This window comes from Empidonax traillii, unplaced genomic scaffold (genome assembly GCF_003031625.1).
Source record: "Empidonax traillii isolate 1590-97213 ecotype Southwest subspecies unplaced genomic scaffold, ASM303162v1 scaffold50:size1795014, whole genome shotgun sequence".
NCBI lineage: Eukaryota > Metazoa > Chordata > Aves > Passeriformes > Tyrannidae > Empidonax > Empidonax traillii.
Window position 1 is genome coordinate 82,982 of NW_020955243.1, and position 15,157 is coordinate 98,138.

A 15,157-nucleotide genomic window follows, 5' to 3' on the forward strand; every position below is an offset into this window, starting at 1 on the left:
TGTTGGCAAACATCAGGGACATTTCAGAGCCTCCCTGCCTACTCCATACATCCACCCGGACACAGGCTGGGAGTGCCACGGGAAGCAGCTGCTCTCCTTGGAGCAGGGACACGAAGGGGAAGATCTGCTCTGGTGGGTCTGGGAGCTGTGAACTGCATCTCAGACCCTGCTGCTCACTGTGCCACAGAGCTCTGCCTCATCCACCAGACAAGCTGTGAAATCCATGGATTTAAGAACAATCTGAAGCTAAGGCTTTTAGGGGAGCTCAGGGTCCTTTGTACAATTGCCAAAGCTTTTTTCTCCCCTCTCGGTTTCCCTTTAGACAGCCCATGGTGTAACACTACTCCATGGACTATCAGCTTCTTCCTCACATCTGCACCAGAGGAAAAAGCTCCATTTACAGAACTGCCATAAGGAAAAGACTTTTTAGGGGACCGTTTTCTGCCTGTCGATTCACCCACAGTTGGGAATAGTCACCAACGCGGATAAACAACCTCTTGCTCCTTTAAGAAGTCCATTAAGTGAATTCATGTATTATTAGAAATCTGGTTAGCAGAAGGTAATGATCACTCTGCTACAGCACACGAGACAACTCATTTCTTCTTTTATGCACTTAAAATGCCTTACAGCAATGGCTTGGATCGTGGCCAGGTAGATAAGGGCAAGTTCATCCAGACCCCGGGACAATGTCAGTCCAACAACCTGTGCAAAGATCAAAAAGAAAATGTACAAATCCAGCCAACATAAAACTCTATTATTTTCTATGGCTTCTTGTTGTAACAAGTTTTAAACGCTAATTCTGAGCCTTACTTCTGTGAGCTGTACACATAATGCTATGTTAAACATGTTACTCCTGATCTGGGGAAGAACCACATAAATTATTCTTGCCCTTGCAAAGAAATAAAGAACAAACAGCATATTGTATGGGATTAGAGATAGATTAACTCTGACAGTTTTATGTTATGACTCAGATATTGCTCGTGAATGTATTTAATGTAATAATATGAAAATGCTATTACATAAAAATAACTTTTTAAAAGCATTTCTCCCCCTCCCATCCAAGCACCCTAACACTGAAACACAATTAATAATTAAATACAATATCTTAGCCTCCTTTACTCTGACATAAATCAATACTGCACTGTAGTTAGTCTGGATTAATATCAGCATAGGCAAGACCTGAATGCAGCCATAACTGTGACAGAAAAAATGGGTTGCTATTAACAGCATTTGCATAGAGGCATCATACCAAGCAAGTTCTGATTCTGCTGCAGCATATAATTCTTTCATAAAATAAAGCAGATATTATTAGGACCCAAAAATATATAGGCTTTTTTTATTCTTTTAATGTTTCCCTCATTTGTGATTTAAATGCTGCAGTGCTTGTACCCTTTCCTACCTCACCCTCAAATACTGCACATTTTGGTGCTGGTGAGTAGCTTGAGAAGCTCATTTCAAGGACAATATGCCATTTTGAAGGACATTTATGCATTAATCACCAGGTATTTTGATATCACCAAATTATACCCCTATGACATTCTTCCGTTATAGTTCTGCACAGCCTCGTGACCCAGTTGATCTACCACCATAAGCTCAGTAACAAGAAACATCCAAACACTTAAAAATGGGCAGAAAAGCTGTTTAAATCAAGCAATCTATCATCAGAATATTTCACGCCTTTTCCAGATAGGTTTACCCAAATCTGTGTTGAAATTCATTGCAAGAAATAATCAAAATTTGGTAGACGAGTGAGATAGCAACAGCAAGCGCTGTGAAATGTGACTCCTAGGGAAGATCCTGGGACACACACAGCACTCCTCGTATTTTTAGAAAATAAATGTGGCTGTAGTGATATCTCAACTACAGTGATCTCTGGGTTTCTACTTTAACACTTCAAAATGCAGCGAGGAACCCAAATCCTATGGGATAGTGTAAACAGCTAAGGAGGAGTACACTCAAAATTGAGGAAAAGCTCCTTTTTTTTTTTTTTTTTTACCCTGTATTGACCTTTTTGCAAAGACAGGCTGTTTCTTACCATGCCCTTTAGTGTCAGATCTGTTAAGGGAGATCTGTTACCATGGAAATCTGGCCAAACATGTAAATCAACAGTGAGGAAACCCACAGGCAAAGATTTCTTAATCAGATCCAGGTGACTGTTCAAGTATGTATATATGCTGTGAGCACTAGGAGAAAAACAAGTTGGAAACAGAGAGGGGAGGTTATTCATCAAACATAAAACATTTGTACTACCATCAAATGCACAAAACCCATCAAAGAACAGCAAAATCCCCCTGCTTGCCAAGCCCATGGCACTGAGGGACGTCTATTTGCACGTGTGCTCGACAGGACACCTGAATTCCTTAATTTCGCGGGATGAGGGGAGATGATGTGACCTTGAGTCTGTACGTTGACTCCTCCGGGTCCCTGAAGGAGCCAGAGCTGTTTGATATTTGGGGCTGCTGATCCTCATCTCCCACAGAAAGGTGCTGACACTGTGTGAGGAAAGCTGGAGAAAAGCAGGCGGAGAGGGAGGAGAGAGGAGGATTCCAGACAGAAATGAAAATCAAATTCCTTTGCAAATGTTTAAAAATTTCTCTGATTAATCAATAGCATGTAGAGCTTTCCTTTTTTAAACCATAATTATTTCAGTGTGTGTTATGATTAAAATGCAGCACTAAGGGTGGAGGACAGAAAGTGAGTGGCTGCTATTTTAGGGAGGAGCCCACCATGGGCCTAAATATGATTGTATCTGAGTTCAGATGCTACACCCAACTCCACAATATCCAACAGACTTTTTCCTGGACTAATGGTGAATTCTTCAGTGCCTTGGCTTGCAGTGACTCTGGTGACATTCCATTTAAAAAATGTTGCAATTATGCTCGGAATATTTTTTTCAAACACTCACCCTATCACAAACAAATCCATATATATTTTTCAACTCCTTGGAAATCTCCAAGTGGGGCATTTAATTCTAGACATGTGGGTCAATAACAGCATCTAACCCTAATTACAATTGATTAGTCATTGTCTCATCCACTGCAGACCCAAACAGTGATATTCATTTAGCCTCTACATGTATATTCAATCATGCACTAATGAGATCCCTGAGGGAATTTGGCATATGCTTTACTAGTTTGACTTCTGACCCACTAGCAGCTGTATATTTATACTTTGCATTCAACCATTCAGCTGCATGTTTTTTCAATTATACCTTACCATGTGTATGCTATCAGAGGATATCATTCAAAATGAACTACACTTGGAAGACATTAAAATAACTAATTTACATCATTATTCACGTCCTTTAAAATGTACTTTATGTGTCTTCCTGGACCTAAATTATGATAATTTTGAGGTCACAATCTTTTTTTTTCCCCGTGTTGTGAAAGTGGCCATGCTTTCTCCATCCCTAAAGACTGCACTATAAGCAGTACATGCTACGGATAAAGTCATTTTACTTCCAGTCTAAATCAGGGTTTGACTGTTGGGAAGTGGGGGAAAAAAGGAAAGCTTCACTCAAGAAGACCCACTAGATATCCCAACTTCTATCTCATCTCCATCCTGCTTGACTGCTCTCACAAGGATTAGTCATTTGTGCAGCTCTGTCAGAACACAAGGACTGAACAAAAAGAGGCTGAAATTGAGCCAAATATGCTTTAAACCCACTTAAGCTTGAAATTACACTTCCCCCCCCCCAAACCTTTTTAATTTTATTTTTTTTTCTATATATAGACAAGGTTTCAAGGGACTACATTTGGTCTGGCAAAATCCTTCAAACACTTGCCAGTTCCTGTTTCTCCCACCTTTGGGTTATCCATTATAATACACCGTCAGCTCACAGAGCTTTCTCTATTCAGTTCTATGACAAGGTATCAGTGGTAGCTGCATCTCACCTGCAGAGCTATTGCTATGAAAAAAGAACTGTGCTGAAAGTGGAGAATAAGAAATCAATGCAAGTTTGCCCAGGTTTATGTTGATATTTGGGACATAACTTCAGAAAGCATCAATCAAGAGGCTGGTATTTAATCTGTTCAAGAATCCTAGAACAGTCCAACAGGTATCTTTCAGGGAAAAAAAATCTAAAAATTTCAGATTTCTAAATAAATAAAAAAAAAAAGGACTCTAAACCATCTAGAGGTACAGAAAGCTGCCAAATACGGTTATTACGTTACACTTCAGAGATCCCAGAATTGCCGACGGGTCCCGTGTGTGTAACTTCAAAGTTTTATTTTCAGGAGACGTCTCTTTAGATGGGGAAGTGGCATTGAGATGTAAAGGAAAGGGAATTCTGTCCTAAAACACAGCACTTCACAAAGTGCCAGAGGGCACATCAACTTTGCTGTCAGTTAGATATTTTTCTCCTCCAAAAGATTAGAAATAGTAATTCCAGGTAAGAGAATTATTTAAACTTCAGAACACAAATGATTATATTATTTGTTTTGATTTCCTACTCTAGCCTACTTGTGCAGGATTTGACACATCAGTGATGGTTAAATGTCAGACCTACACAATATGTAGGTTGAAGAGCAAAAGCGATGCATCAGAGCAATTTCTGCAACTCAATGAATTGCCTGGAAAAAAACAAGTTTTGTTGTTTGCAGAGTGCCAACCATTTGACCAAATGTTAAATTTACAGCTGTCCAGAAAATCCTCATGTAATTCAACCCTGTCCACTTCCAATAAAAGAAGATAATAAAGGACATAGGAATAGCACTGGGAGGGTTGCACAAGCCTGGTCCTCAGCAGCAGTGGTCAGCAGGAGCTGGTTGTCTGAGCTCTCACGCCCTCACAAGTTACCAAAATTACTGAACTGGTGATAAATGCAGCTGGAAAACTGCTCTGGTGTGGGCAAAGGAGTAGGAGGAGTCTGCACAAAGAAGCCTCTGGGATAGCTGCTCAGCAGGCACTTGCCATTCCATATCTGCTCATAGGCAGCATGAGGAGAAAGGGAGGGCAGGTTTAGGGATGCAGGAGTAGGTGAGAGGCAGCAGAAAGCAACAGGCAGGGATTTGTGACCTCAGATGTTCTTGTTTTAATGATCCAGACATGCATGTGCTTAACTCCTCACAGCACTGCATCTACCATGGCAAGCAAAGGTAATATGGAATTGCACACCCAAACATGGAATTCTCATTTTGTTTTCCTTCTGTGGCTGTATGCAAGGACTGAACAGATGCAAATTCCTACACCCACACACAGAACATCCTAAACATAATAAAGCAGATTGTCTGAACTATTCTGCTGAGATTCCAGGCAGATAATTTATCATCATCACCAATAATCCTCCAAAACAAGACACTATGTTCGAAGGGAGCCTGCCAGAAAGATGGAGAGAGACTATTTACAAGGGCCTGGAGTGACAGGACAAGGGGCAAAGGCTTCACACTGACAGAGAGTAGGTTTAGATGGGATATTGGGATGAAATTCTTCTCTGGGAGGGTGGTGAGGCCCTGGCACAGGTTGCCCACAGAAGCTGTGGCTGCCTCATCCCTGGGAGTGTTCAAGGAGAGGTTGGACAGGACTTGGAGCAACCTGGGATAGTGGAAGGTGTTCTTTCTTTAAGTTTAACAGATATTTCAGAAGGAAGGGGAGAAAGGGGATGAGGGAATTAGTAAGTGAATGGTTTACTAAATTTATAGCTATAAAACATTTCATTAGTAGAGTAATATCTGGAAAGCATTACAAAAATTCCATTGAGCAAATTAATAAAATACTATCACTCTTTTAATAAAATATTACAACTCTTATTATCAATACTGTTCTCCACAGTTTTAGTAATTGCAGGAGACTCAAATCCAAAGTTATGACATCATACCCTCAGAAAACATGGAGTTCTATTCCCAATATTCCGTATTTAGAGTCTTGCTCACATCACACTCCAAGTTTTTGCTCTATAGCATTAGTTGTGATCAGTCAGTTCAGTATCAGACCCAGCAGAATCAAGGAGGTTACTCTATAGGCATTTTTCCAACAACAACAACAAAAAAGGTTTATCCTGGCATTACAGACTAAACTGTTTGTCCTATGCTGGAGCTTCATATGGGGCACTGGAAAAACGGCCTGGAAGCCAAAATTCTGAAAAAGCCCCAGATCAATCTTTATTCCAAACATACACAGATGCATTTATTTCCTGATTTCCTTTCTCAGAGAACAACAAAGAGAATTCTAGGAAGCATGAATCTGTTTCATATTGAATGAAGTCCAATACATTTCTGGGAACCCTGGACAAGTTCTTAAAAAACAAGTAAGACAGTGGGCCCTGCAAGGGATGGAAGGGTCATCCAGAGAAACCAGGTAGCTTTATCCCCCATAAGAGGACTGAAAATAACTCTGTGACTGCACATATTTAATATATGTATTAGGACTGACCCTTGTCTTTTAGACCAGAGGGATAAACAGAAGAGAAAATGCCAATTTTGCTGGTTTTTTCTTTAATCTAAGGAGGAAAAAGACATTAAAAGAGAATCAAATTGTCATCCAATGTGCCCAACTGTTCAGCTAAGACCTCTCTGGGAGTGATGTGAACCATCTTAAAAGGAATCCAAGCCAAAACCACTCGACAAAGTCCAGACCTGACAGATACGTCTGGACCATCTTCATCCACTTCTAAGGCAGACCACACTAAAATTCCACCCTGCCCAAAGCCTGCTGCTCAAGGAATCCTGGAGTTACCTCCAAGTCACTCCTCCATCTTGAGCTTTGTCTGAAAATTCATCCTGGGTTTCCCTGTTCTATTTGTGCTGCCATGCAGGAGTTTTCCATGCAGTGGCTGTACCTTCCTTTAGGCGACTGTTTCCAAAATACTGAGTAACATATCCTAATGAAGCTGTATCTCATCCTTGGAGCTTAGTTGTGACACCTACAAATTAAGACACATTGTTGGCCCAAGGCATAGAGACAGGTCTGCTGAACAGGGCTGATGCTATAGAATCAAGAAATACCCTTGGACAGAAAAGCTGAAAACCAGTAAGTTAATATCACCACTTTGATATGCCAAAGGTATCTGAGGGGAGTTTAAAGCTTTCATCTTTGAGCAATCACGTGGCAAGCCTTTGTAAATACTTCCAAGCCTCTATCAGACTGTTAATTCCCCTGTTTCAGAGTAAGAGCACTGCTGGGAACACATTGTGTCATCAGTTTGTGAGGCAGGTGTGTGATAAAGGAATAAGGACAGTGACCTGGCTGCAGCTTTTGACTGTAATTCTGGGAAGGCGACGTGGCCTCGGACCACATGATCGATCTGAAAAAGAGAAAATCAACACTTTTAGGATGATTGCATCTTAAAACTTCAGTCCTGCAAAAGTGTCATAACTTTAAAAAGACAAGAGAGCTTCTAAATTACTCATGAAGTGTTAAGTCCTAGTGAAGCCAATGGCAGAACTACCACTGACATTCAGGATTTGGCTTATGAACAGCAAGGAAAATCATCCAACCTTGCACCAAAAACTGGCAAAGTGCTCAGTGTGCAGCTTCTCACTCAGGGGAGCAAGGTGACAGGATGATGTTTTTCCTGTCTCCAACAGCACATGAGAGCATGTCCTCTGGTCTCTCCCATTCTCCTGCATGCTTATCCTCATTGGAATTCTACCAGAAACATCGCCTTGGCTCAAATCCCTACACCTTTCTGTATCACTCTGTTGAAATAAAACACAAGGTGTGTTGTCACCCTGATAGATGCTTCATACATTCACTACAGGAAACAAAATGTATACCCTGAGAAGCAATTACTGCTATAAAAGAAGATCAATATAAGCTCTGTGTTATACTGAATTTATAAATCAACTTGTCCTTTCAGTCCAGAGTGGTTACCATTACTCACAAAACAAAGTATCAGGTAGAATAATATGGGCTTTTAAGACAATAATTCAGCAGGTTTTGTGGCCTCTTGGTAATATCCCATCAGAGATGACAGTAAAAGCTAAGGAGGCAAAACTAGAGCTATTCAAGAGCACTGAATATTTTTGGCAATACCTATGGGCAGAAAGTCACATCACTATTTAATTTTTAACAGCATGAGTCTAGTCCTGAACCAGTGTAGAAAAATATATAATGAAGCAAACACATCTGAACATTTCAATGAAAATAATGCCTGTTCTTCCTGAGATTGGCATCAGACAGAACTCAAATGTGTGTCTGCATTAGAAACAAAGCTCAGGCCTGAATTCTGCAATCTTGCATAATCCCCTCAGAACACAGGGGCAGCTCATAAATTCAGAAATAAATCTATAAATAAACATCACATGAAAACACTTCTACAGTAAACAGTTGCAGGAGTTATGAAGTTAGATATTTAAATGCTCTTAATTCAAGACATGGCCACATTAGGGATGCATCTAAAAACCCTTTTCTGCTATTTTTTATTTCACAGTTTCTAATTATGTCATGCCATCCTCTGTCTCTGTTGTGCTATATCTTTCTTCTCATAAATTTTGAAAATCCAATGCAAAACCCATCTAACGTACAAAAAATTGAAGCTTTTTCCGAACAAGAGGACTTAATCCTTCATTTGGACTCAACGGATTTCTTCAGCAGCTGTATTAAAAAAAAAAATTAATTAGAGCTTTTTAAAGGGAAGTGTATCAGCTCCACTTTTAAAAAGCTGAACAGACTGTTCATATTTTATGAAAGTAATTAACCTTGGGTCGGTGATCAAGCAATCAAAAGAACCCCAAACATATCCTTTTTGTTTGTTTGTTTGTTTTCAGAAGGCTTTAGGTGTGAGAAAGCAGGATCTTAAAAACCTTCAGCTTTAAAATGACAGAGCTAATGACTGCCCTGTATCCTCCACACAGAGCACATGCACTGTTTCCTCCCAGGGCTTTTGCTATGGGTCCTAACAAGACCATACATTTTTTCCAGCAATTTCTTTAATGATTCAGGAACATCTTGTTCTCTGGTACTAGAACAGAAAGGATTTTTTAAATAATCTTTTTCCAACGTCCTAACTGTCACAGTACATTATAAGTGTGGAACTATCCTGGGCCAGCTGAGAAAAAACACTGATTTTTTGTATCCTTTCTAGGGCTTAGATAAGAGTATTTACCTGCTTTGGATTAAACAGATAGAGACTTCCCTCTCAAAAGTGTTCTTGCAAAGAAACACCCAAGATTTGCCACTTTCCTTTTAAAATGGGGATGTTTTGAGCGTATATTATTTTATATATGCATAATATAACGTATTTTTTATATATATAATTTAGTTTTATTTCTGGTTGTAGCAGTTACCTATAAAAGAAGACACTTTTTGGTCCTAGCCCAATCTGGACCTGAAAAACTTAAAGCACACAATTAAAAATTAAAACACACATCCCACCTGCTGCAAGAGCATTTTTGAGCCACAAGGCTAAGGATGGGCTAGAGGTGGGATGGGAAGCAAGGCTGCAGGAGAGGAAGAGGGGTGACTCTCCCACTGAAGCCGTGACACAGAGAGGAATGTCAAGCTGACGTGGTCAAGGGGAGAGCACAGGAGGGAACACCATTGACAGCTCAGTGCTTGGGGTGTGTCTGGGATGATCTGTGCTTCTCATTCAGTGACTGTTCCATGTGGAACGTGTAAGTGCAGGGGATGTCCCAACCTATTTCCTGGCCGTGTTCTCCCATCTCTAGGCTTTTAAAAAGGTGGGTGGTGCTGGGTCTGAGTCAGAGCAGCTACACCTGCCACTGGTGACGGACCAAACGTGCCTGCGCTTGGTGGGGTTAGAGGGGACACCCCAAGGCCTGGGCCTGCCTCCTGCAGCTTCTCACAAGGCCTTTGCAGCTCAGTCCTAAGAGCTGTCAGACTGGCCAAGGAGACACACGGGGAGCTCTGGAAGCTCCACGGTTGAGGAATCATGAAGATCTTGGTGGCACTTTTGGACTCAAGCCTAAATAAATGTTGTATACATCTTGCCTTTCTTTAAATTTGACATCAGTGTTTTAGCTCTGACTTCCTGTAAGTAAGAAAATTCACTTTTTAGGTAATCCAGCCTGAGTTTACTTTTTATTGGTAAATTAAATTAGCCTAATACTGTTAGACTCTTTGTATTCATGGAAAGAACTGAGGTGACAGGATAACATGTTACTATATTACTATCTGCCCATAAAATACATCTTTAACTTATGCCCATCAATGAGCACAATTGATCTATGTAACACAATATGTGCAATTTTCTTTATCTCAACCTCCCGCTGAAGTAAAGAATGAAGCCTATTTGCCTGTCAGATAATAACAATAATTGTCATCACCACCATAAAAGGAAGACACGCCCTGTATATAATCCCTTATCCATATGCAAATGAACCGTTTGTAGGAGTCATAACTATCAACTAATTGTTCATTGCTTTGAGCAGCCTGTATCTCCCCTTATCTTACAGAGGTGCTTCAGGCAGAGCTCTGCCTGAACCAACAGTGAAGTTATCCCAAATGACAGCAATTATGCCAGACCTCCCATGCTGGAGTCTGCCTGTGTCTCCAAACACTTACCAGCTTTCCTGTAGCACTTTGACCTCCCTCGTTCAACCACAGTCCTGGTACCATTGCAGAGAAATATGGTCCCCAAACACCAGGAACAAAAATGGGTTTTTCACTGACCTGTAAAAGCAAAAGAAAGCTCTCGTGAGTCAAACTACCTGTCAAAGGAGGGACTTCACAACTAATGCTTGGCAGCTCCTGGAGTCCAAGACTGAAACAATTCCTTCTCCTCCACAGGAGTTACCAACAGGAATGGAGATCTACAGGTAGAGATTTACTCCAAGGATAATGTGGAGATCTTCCAATCACATAATTTTTAGCTCACATGACACAACTGCAGCTACTTATCACACAACTGTCCCCACTCTGATAGCACAGCTGGGCCTGGCCAAGCAGAAAGGAAGAAGTTTCAGGAATCGGGGCTGTATTTTACAGGAAGAAGGAAACTGCCTCATTTCTCCAGAAAAACACCTTATTTAGAATGAACAGTTGGATACAACGCTCTGTTGACTGCCCTCAGCAAACACAGACAATGTACTTGGTGATGGGTGTTTGCAGAGTTAGGAATCGGGAGGGAATCCTGCTGCCAGAGGACAGCGCTCCAGTGCTCCCACAGAGCTGCCAGGAGACTTGGGTGCCTTGTGTGGAAGCTGCAAACCTGGGCTGGGCAAACAGGGATGTGCTTGGTATGGCCAACAGGAAACATGTGCCTGGTTAACATCAGAATGTGCCCCTTACTCAGGCTCAGCTTTACACAAACCACTCCTTCCTTCACACCCGTGAAGGCAGATCAAGGCAGGTATCTGAGCACTCTCCTACAGAAACAACAGGCCCCTGTTCACACCAATACACCCCCCTGTGTACAGTGACAGCTGCCCCACACAGTATTTTAGTGGTTAGACCGCTCAGGATGTGGGAAACAGTGCTTCATTTCCTTTCTCTGCTTCAGAAGATGCAAATTACCACTTTATAAGGGTGGAGGGCATTTTCCTTCCTCCTTTAAAGCTGTTCCTCTTTCAGTAGACCAGGTAGACTTTCTCAACTTTCATTCTGGGTCAGCAGAATGAAAGGAGGTCCTAGTACTTGCTCCAAAACCTAGTTGTGTATTCCTGACTGGTTGAACATTGAATTCTTGCAGCAGGGGCTGGAGGAGACAGGTCACATCCCCTCACAGGCTTCTCTTGGAAGCAGGATTCATATTTTCTCTTCCAGGACCACATATTCAGGAGAACAGCAGTGCAGTCCTGCACCACCACATGATGCGTGATGCACTTCCCACCATTCCATGTCAATGGGATGGCTAAATCTGCAACTGTTGTTTTCTAGAAGGTGCTTTGCTCCCAGAGAAGGAAACAAGGGAATTAATTCCATAACAAAACAAGTCTGTATGTTTTCAATGCTGCAATAGCAAAAAAGAGTGGTCTCAGTCAATGAAACAATGAAGTTTTTTGTATTTAGACCTTGCTCCTCATTAGCAAATTTCTAGACCCATTGAAGGATGCTTAAGGTTTGCTATTGATTCAGTAAGGCCTGGATTTCATGTCAAAACAGTTTTGAGGCCTGTTCCTGTTAAACATGATGCACATTCTCCGTATATTTAAACAGGCCAAACTTTAAAGACAGTTTTTACAAGCAAAGAGGGAATATGCTCCAAGATGCAGTTTACTGGCATTTGTGCATCACACATGTTTAGTAAATACAGCAGCAGGGAGGTTTCTGCACAAACAATAGTCTGCTCCAGCCATAAACTCACAGTACAGCTGATTCTTGTCATGAAGTTAAGTAGGAAAACAAAAAAACCAAAAATTTTTTTCTCAAAATACATCAGTACAGTGTCAAGAAATCGTGATTTCTCTCAGGAAGGCATCTAACAAGTACAGGAATGTTGCTGGATTCTCCCTTATCAGCTCTAAAGCCCTGACTTACTTTCCCTAAAGATGTAAGTGCACACACGTGTCTGTGTGTCTGTGCAAGATTTTGGCTGGCTAAACCCATTAAAGAGCAAGAATAGCTGCACTGAATTTAAAAGGCATTTATGACTCGAAGTGGACGAAGCTACGTCAAAAACATTGCGGAGACATTTGGTTTTGTTTTGTTTTCTCTTAAAACTACAAATTAATACAGCTTTGAGTTTTCATCACCTCAATGGGGCAAGGCTTCTTTTACAATTTCAATGAGAAAATGAAGTGCAAGAAAAAGCAAATCCTAAACTAAGCTGATTTTTAGACCTATTCCACATCACTGGCCTTACTGAGAACACACCACGTCCGTATCTGCTCCCAACTGGTGATGGAAGTGTGGGGAGAACCCAAACATCTCATTCCCATCCGATAGCTGTGGACACAGCATATGTCTCTACAGGTGACAAGGAACATTTAGGGTAAAAGGGGCTTGGGATTTTGAAGTCTTATCTCAGGAAATTTCTGATGCAGCAAACTTTGCAGTGTTCTGTAGTTCACTGAAGGAAAAACCTAGTTACACCAAATGGATCAAGCTTAAAATCCAACAGCTGTGTAGTCTGAAAAAATAAATAGCCAAAGGGCGCTGAAAGCATAAAGGTGCTCTGTGAAGTCAGGGGAAGTCTAAATATCAAGGACAATACACTTTATAAAATAAAAACAAAAAACACCTTTTTTCCATCATTAGTCCATAATTTATCAAGTTGTCCTCTATGTCTGATAACACCAAAAGGTTTAGATTCATTAGAAGACCAAACTCTCCCTGCAGCCAGAACTTCTGGCCTAGTACGTAGGACACCCGCAGGAATTTGCCAGGACAGGATATTTCCATGCTGGCTGCTCTCAAATTACACTGAGACCTTCCTATCATCTTACTACTGAAGTACCGTCTGTTCACATTCCAGCAAACTTTCAACACATGAACAGAGCAAACAAGGGAACTGGGAATTGCCACACTGATGGACAGAGGCAGTGGGGTACTTGGTAATCAGTTTTTTTGCTGTGGGAACTTTTAACTGGAATAAAAGAACCTTGGTTATCATGCATTATGTGATGATAGGGCATCATCACATCTCCTATTTCCTCCTCTCAACTTAAGGGGTTTAATTCACATTTTGCAGACTCTGGGTTTTGATGCATGAGGAAAGTGAGAAAAATGGGAATAACATTCTCCCCAAAACAGACACACAATCTTTGAGAAGTGACAGGGCGAACATCCTTCCATAGCTCTATGCATAAGAAATAGCAAATGGTTTCCATTTCCCTTCCTTGAAATATCTGGATGGTGATTAAGTCTTTCAGGCCATGCAGCAGCTGGTATTTGTATTTTCATACCAAAAGGTCCGTATTCTGTTTGAGTATATATCCCACCCAATCCCACCAAAACACATGACTACACATAAGTGTAAGGTTGGAGAAAAAGTGTAAAGTTTGCCACAGAACCCAGAAGAAAAGCACAATTTGCCAGATTCAGGGCTATTTTTGTTACACTAATACAGTGTCTCTTTTATAGCTCTCAGTTGCCTTCAGACATTCTCATGATGATATAGGAGGATCAATGCCATTACTTTTTTTTTCCTTTAATGAGCTTAAGAAAATCCTTAATCTTTTTAGTAGAAAAACAACATGTGTTTTAGATTTATGGGCAATTGATTTTTATTTTGAAAGCAAATAAGAGATGTCATCCTTCTATGGAAGTTAACATACAAATTCAAAAGGAGCCTCAGATTTTCTGCCTTCCATTTAACTGAAATTCCTTCTGTGACACACTCCTATTGCAAGACATATTAATGTTTATTATCTTTTACATAGAGTGAAACTGAACACAGAGAGGATTTCCTCTGCTAGACCTCAGAACGATCTCTGCACAACAGTGAAGCAGGAATTAGAAGACTGGAGATGAGAAGCTGAACTTATTCACATTTTGAGTCATAAAGCTGCATCTATAAATACTTCAGTTGAACGTGTTCACACCGAGACTGTTGTCCCCCTGTGTGACGGTGCCAACTTACCCAAGGATTATACTCAGCCATGCAATTCCTCCTCACAGTTACTCTATTTGTCGATGAGAAAGAACCCCTTTTGTGCAAGAAAATGTCACCTTTCCCTGTTTCCCCAACACACACATTGCTACTTGCTCAGCCCCATCATTTCAGATGAAATGAGCATTAAGCAGTTCCAAGATTCCTGCTCATTTGAAGGGGAAAAGAGTTGAACACCTTCTGAAAGGGAGAGGAAGGGAAATAAAGTTCTGTCTGGGAGGGTTTAACCTCGGCATGTGCTTTATAAAAGATCATACTAATATGTAAGATATGTAAACATTGTAGAGCAATCAGAAACAAATGAAATGATGAATTCAGTTTAACAATATTCAGCTGTGGTGCAAGTGCCAGAAGGCACTTTTTGTTATGAATAGATCATTTGGATGGGTTACAGACCAGATTTGAACCCTGGCGTGTGCTAAGAAAATCAGTGTCAAACTACCTCAGATCAGAAGGTATCAGCAGTACATCTGGCAGCCCACAGAAATGAAAAATGTCTTTAAAATATATAAAACAGTATAGAACTAAGCAAAAGTATGAGAGGACCTGCTTAAATGGAACTAATATGAGATCTGTAATGTATTTAATTAATTTTAGTCCTTCCCACTTGCCTCTCCCCTTAGAACAAAAAGAGGCAAAAAAAGTCACTTCTATTATTAAAGCCATAGAAAAAAAGCAAGACAGGCTAACTCAGAGCTCCTGTAAGTG

The 15,157-nt window shown here is 40.7% G+C and overlaps 1 protein-coding gene across 8 annotated transcripts in view; it reads right to left on the reverse strand.

Moving 5' to 3' along the window:
- FGGY (FGGY carbohydrate kinase domain containing) overlaps positions 1-15,157 on the reverse strand; it is a 148,109-nt gene that overhangs the window by 47,431 nt on the left and 85,521 nt on the right. For all 8 annotated transcript variants that reach the window (XR_003570671.1, XM_027879032.1, XM_027879030.1 and 5 more), the window contains 4 exons: positions 10,462-10,569; positions 7,179-7,240; positions 2,036-2,183; positions 628-702 (listed from right to left, as the gene is read on the reverse strand). Coding sequence is in view for 7 of the 8 variants with exons in the window: in XM_027879032.1 (XP_027734833.1) it covers positions 628-702; positions 2,036-2,183; positions 7,179-7,240; positions 10,462-10,569 (393 nt within the window). In the remaining variant the exon portion in view is untranslated. The remainder of the gene's footprint in view (positions 1-627; positions 703-2,035; positions 2,184-7,178; positions 7,241-10,461; positions 10,570-15,157) is intronic.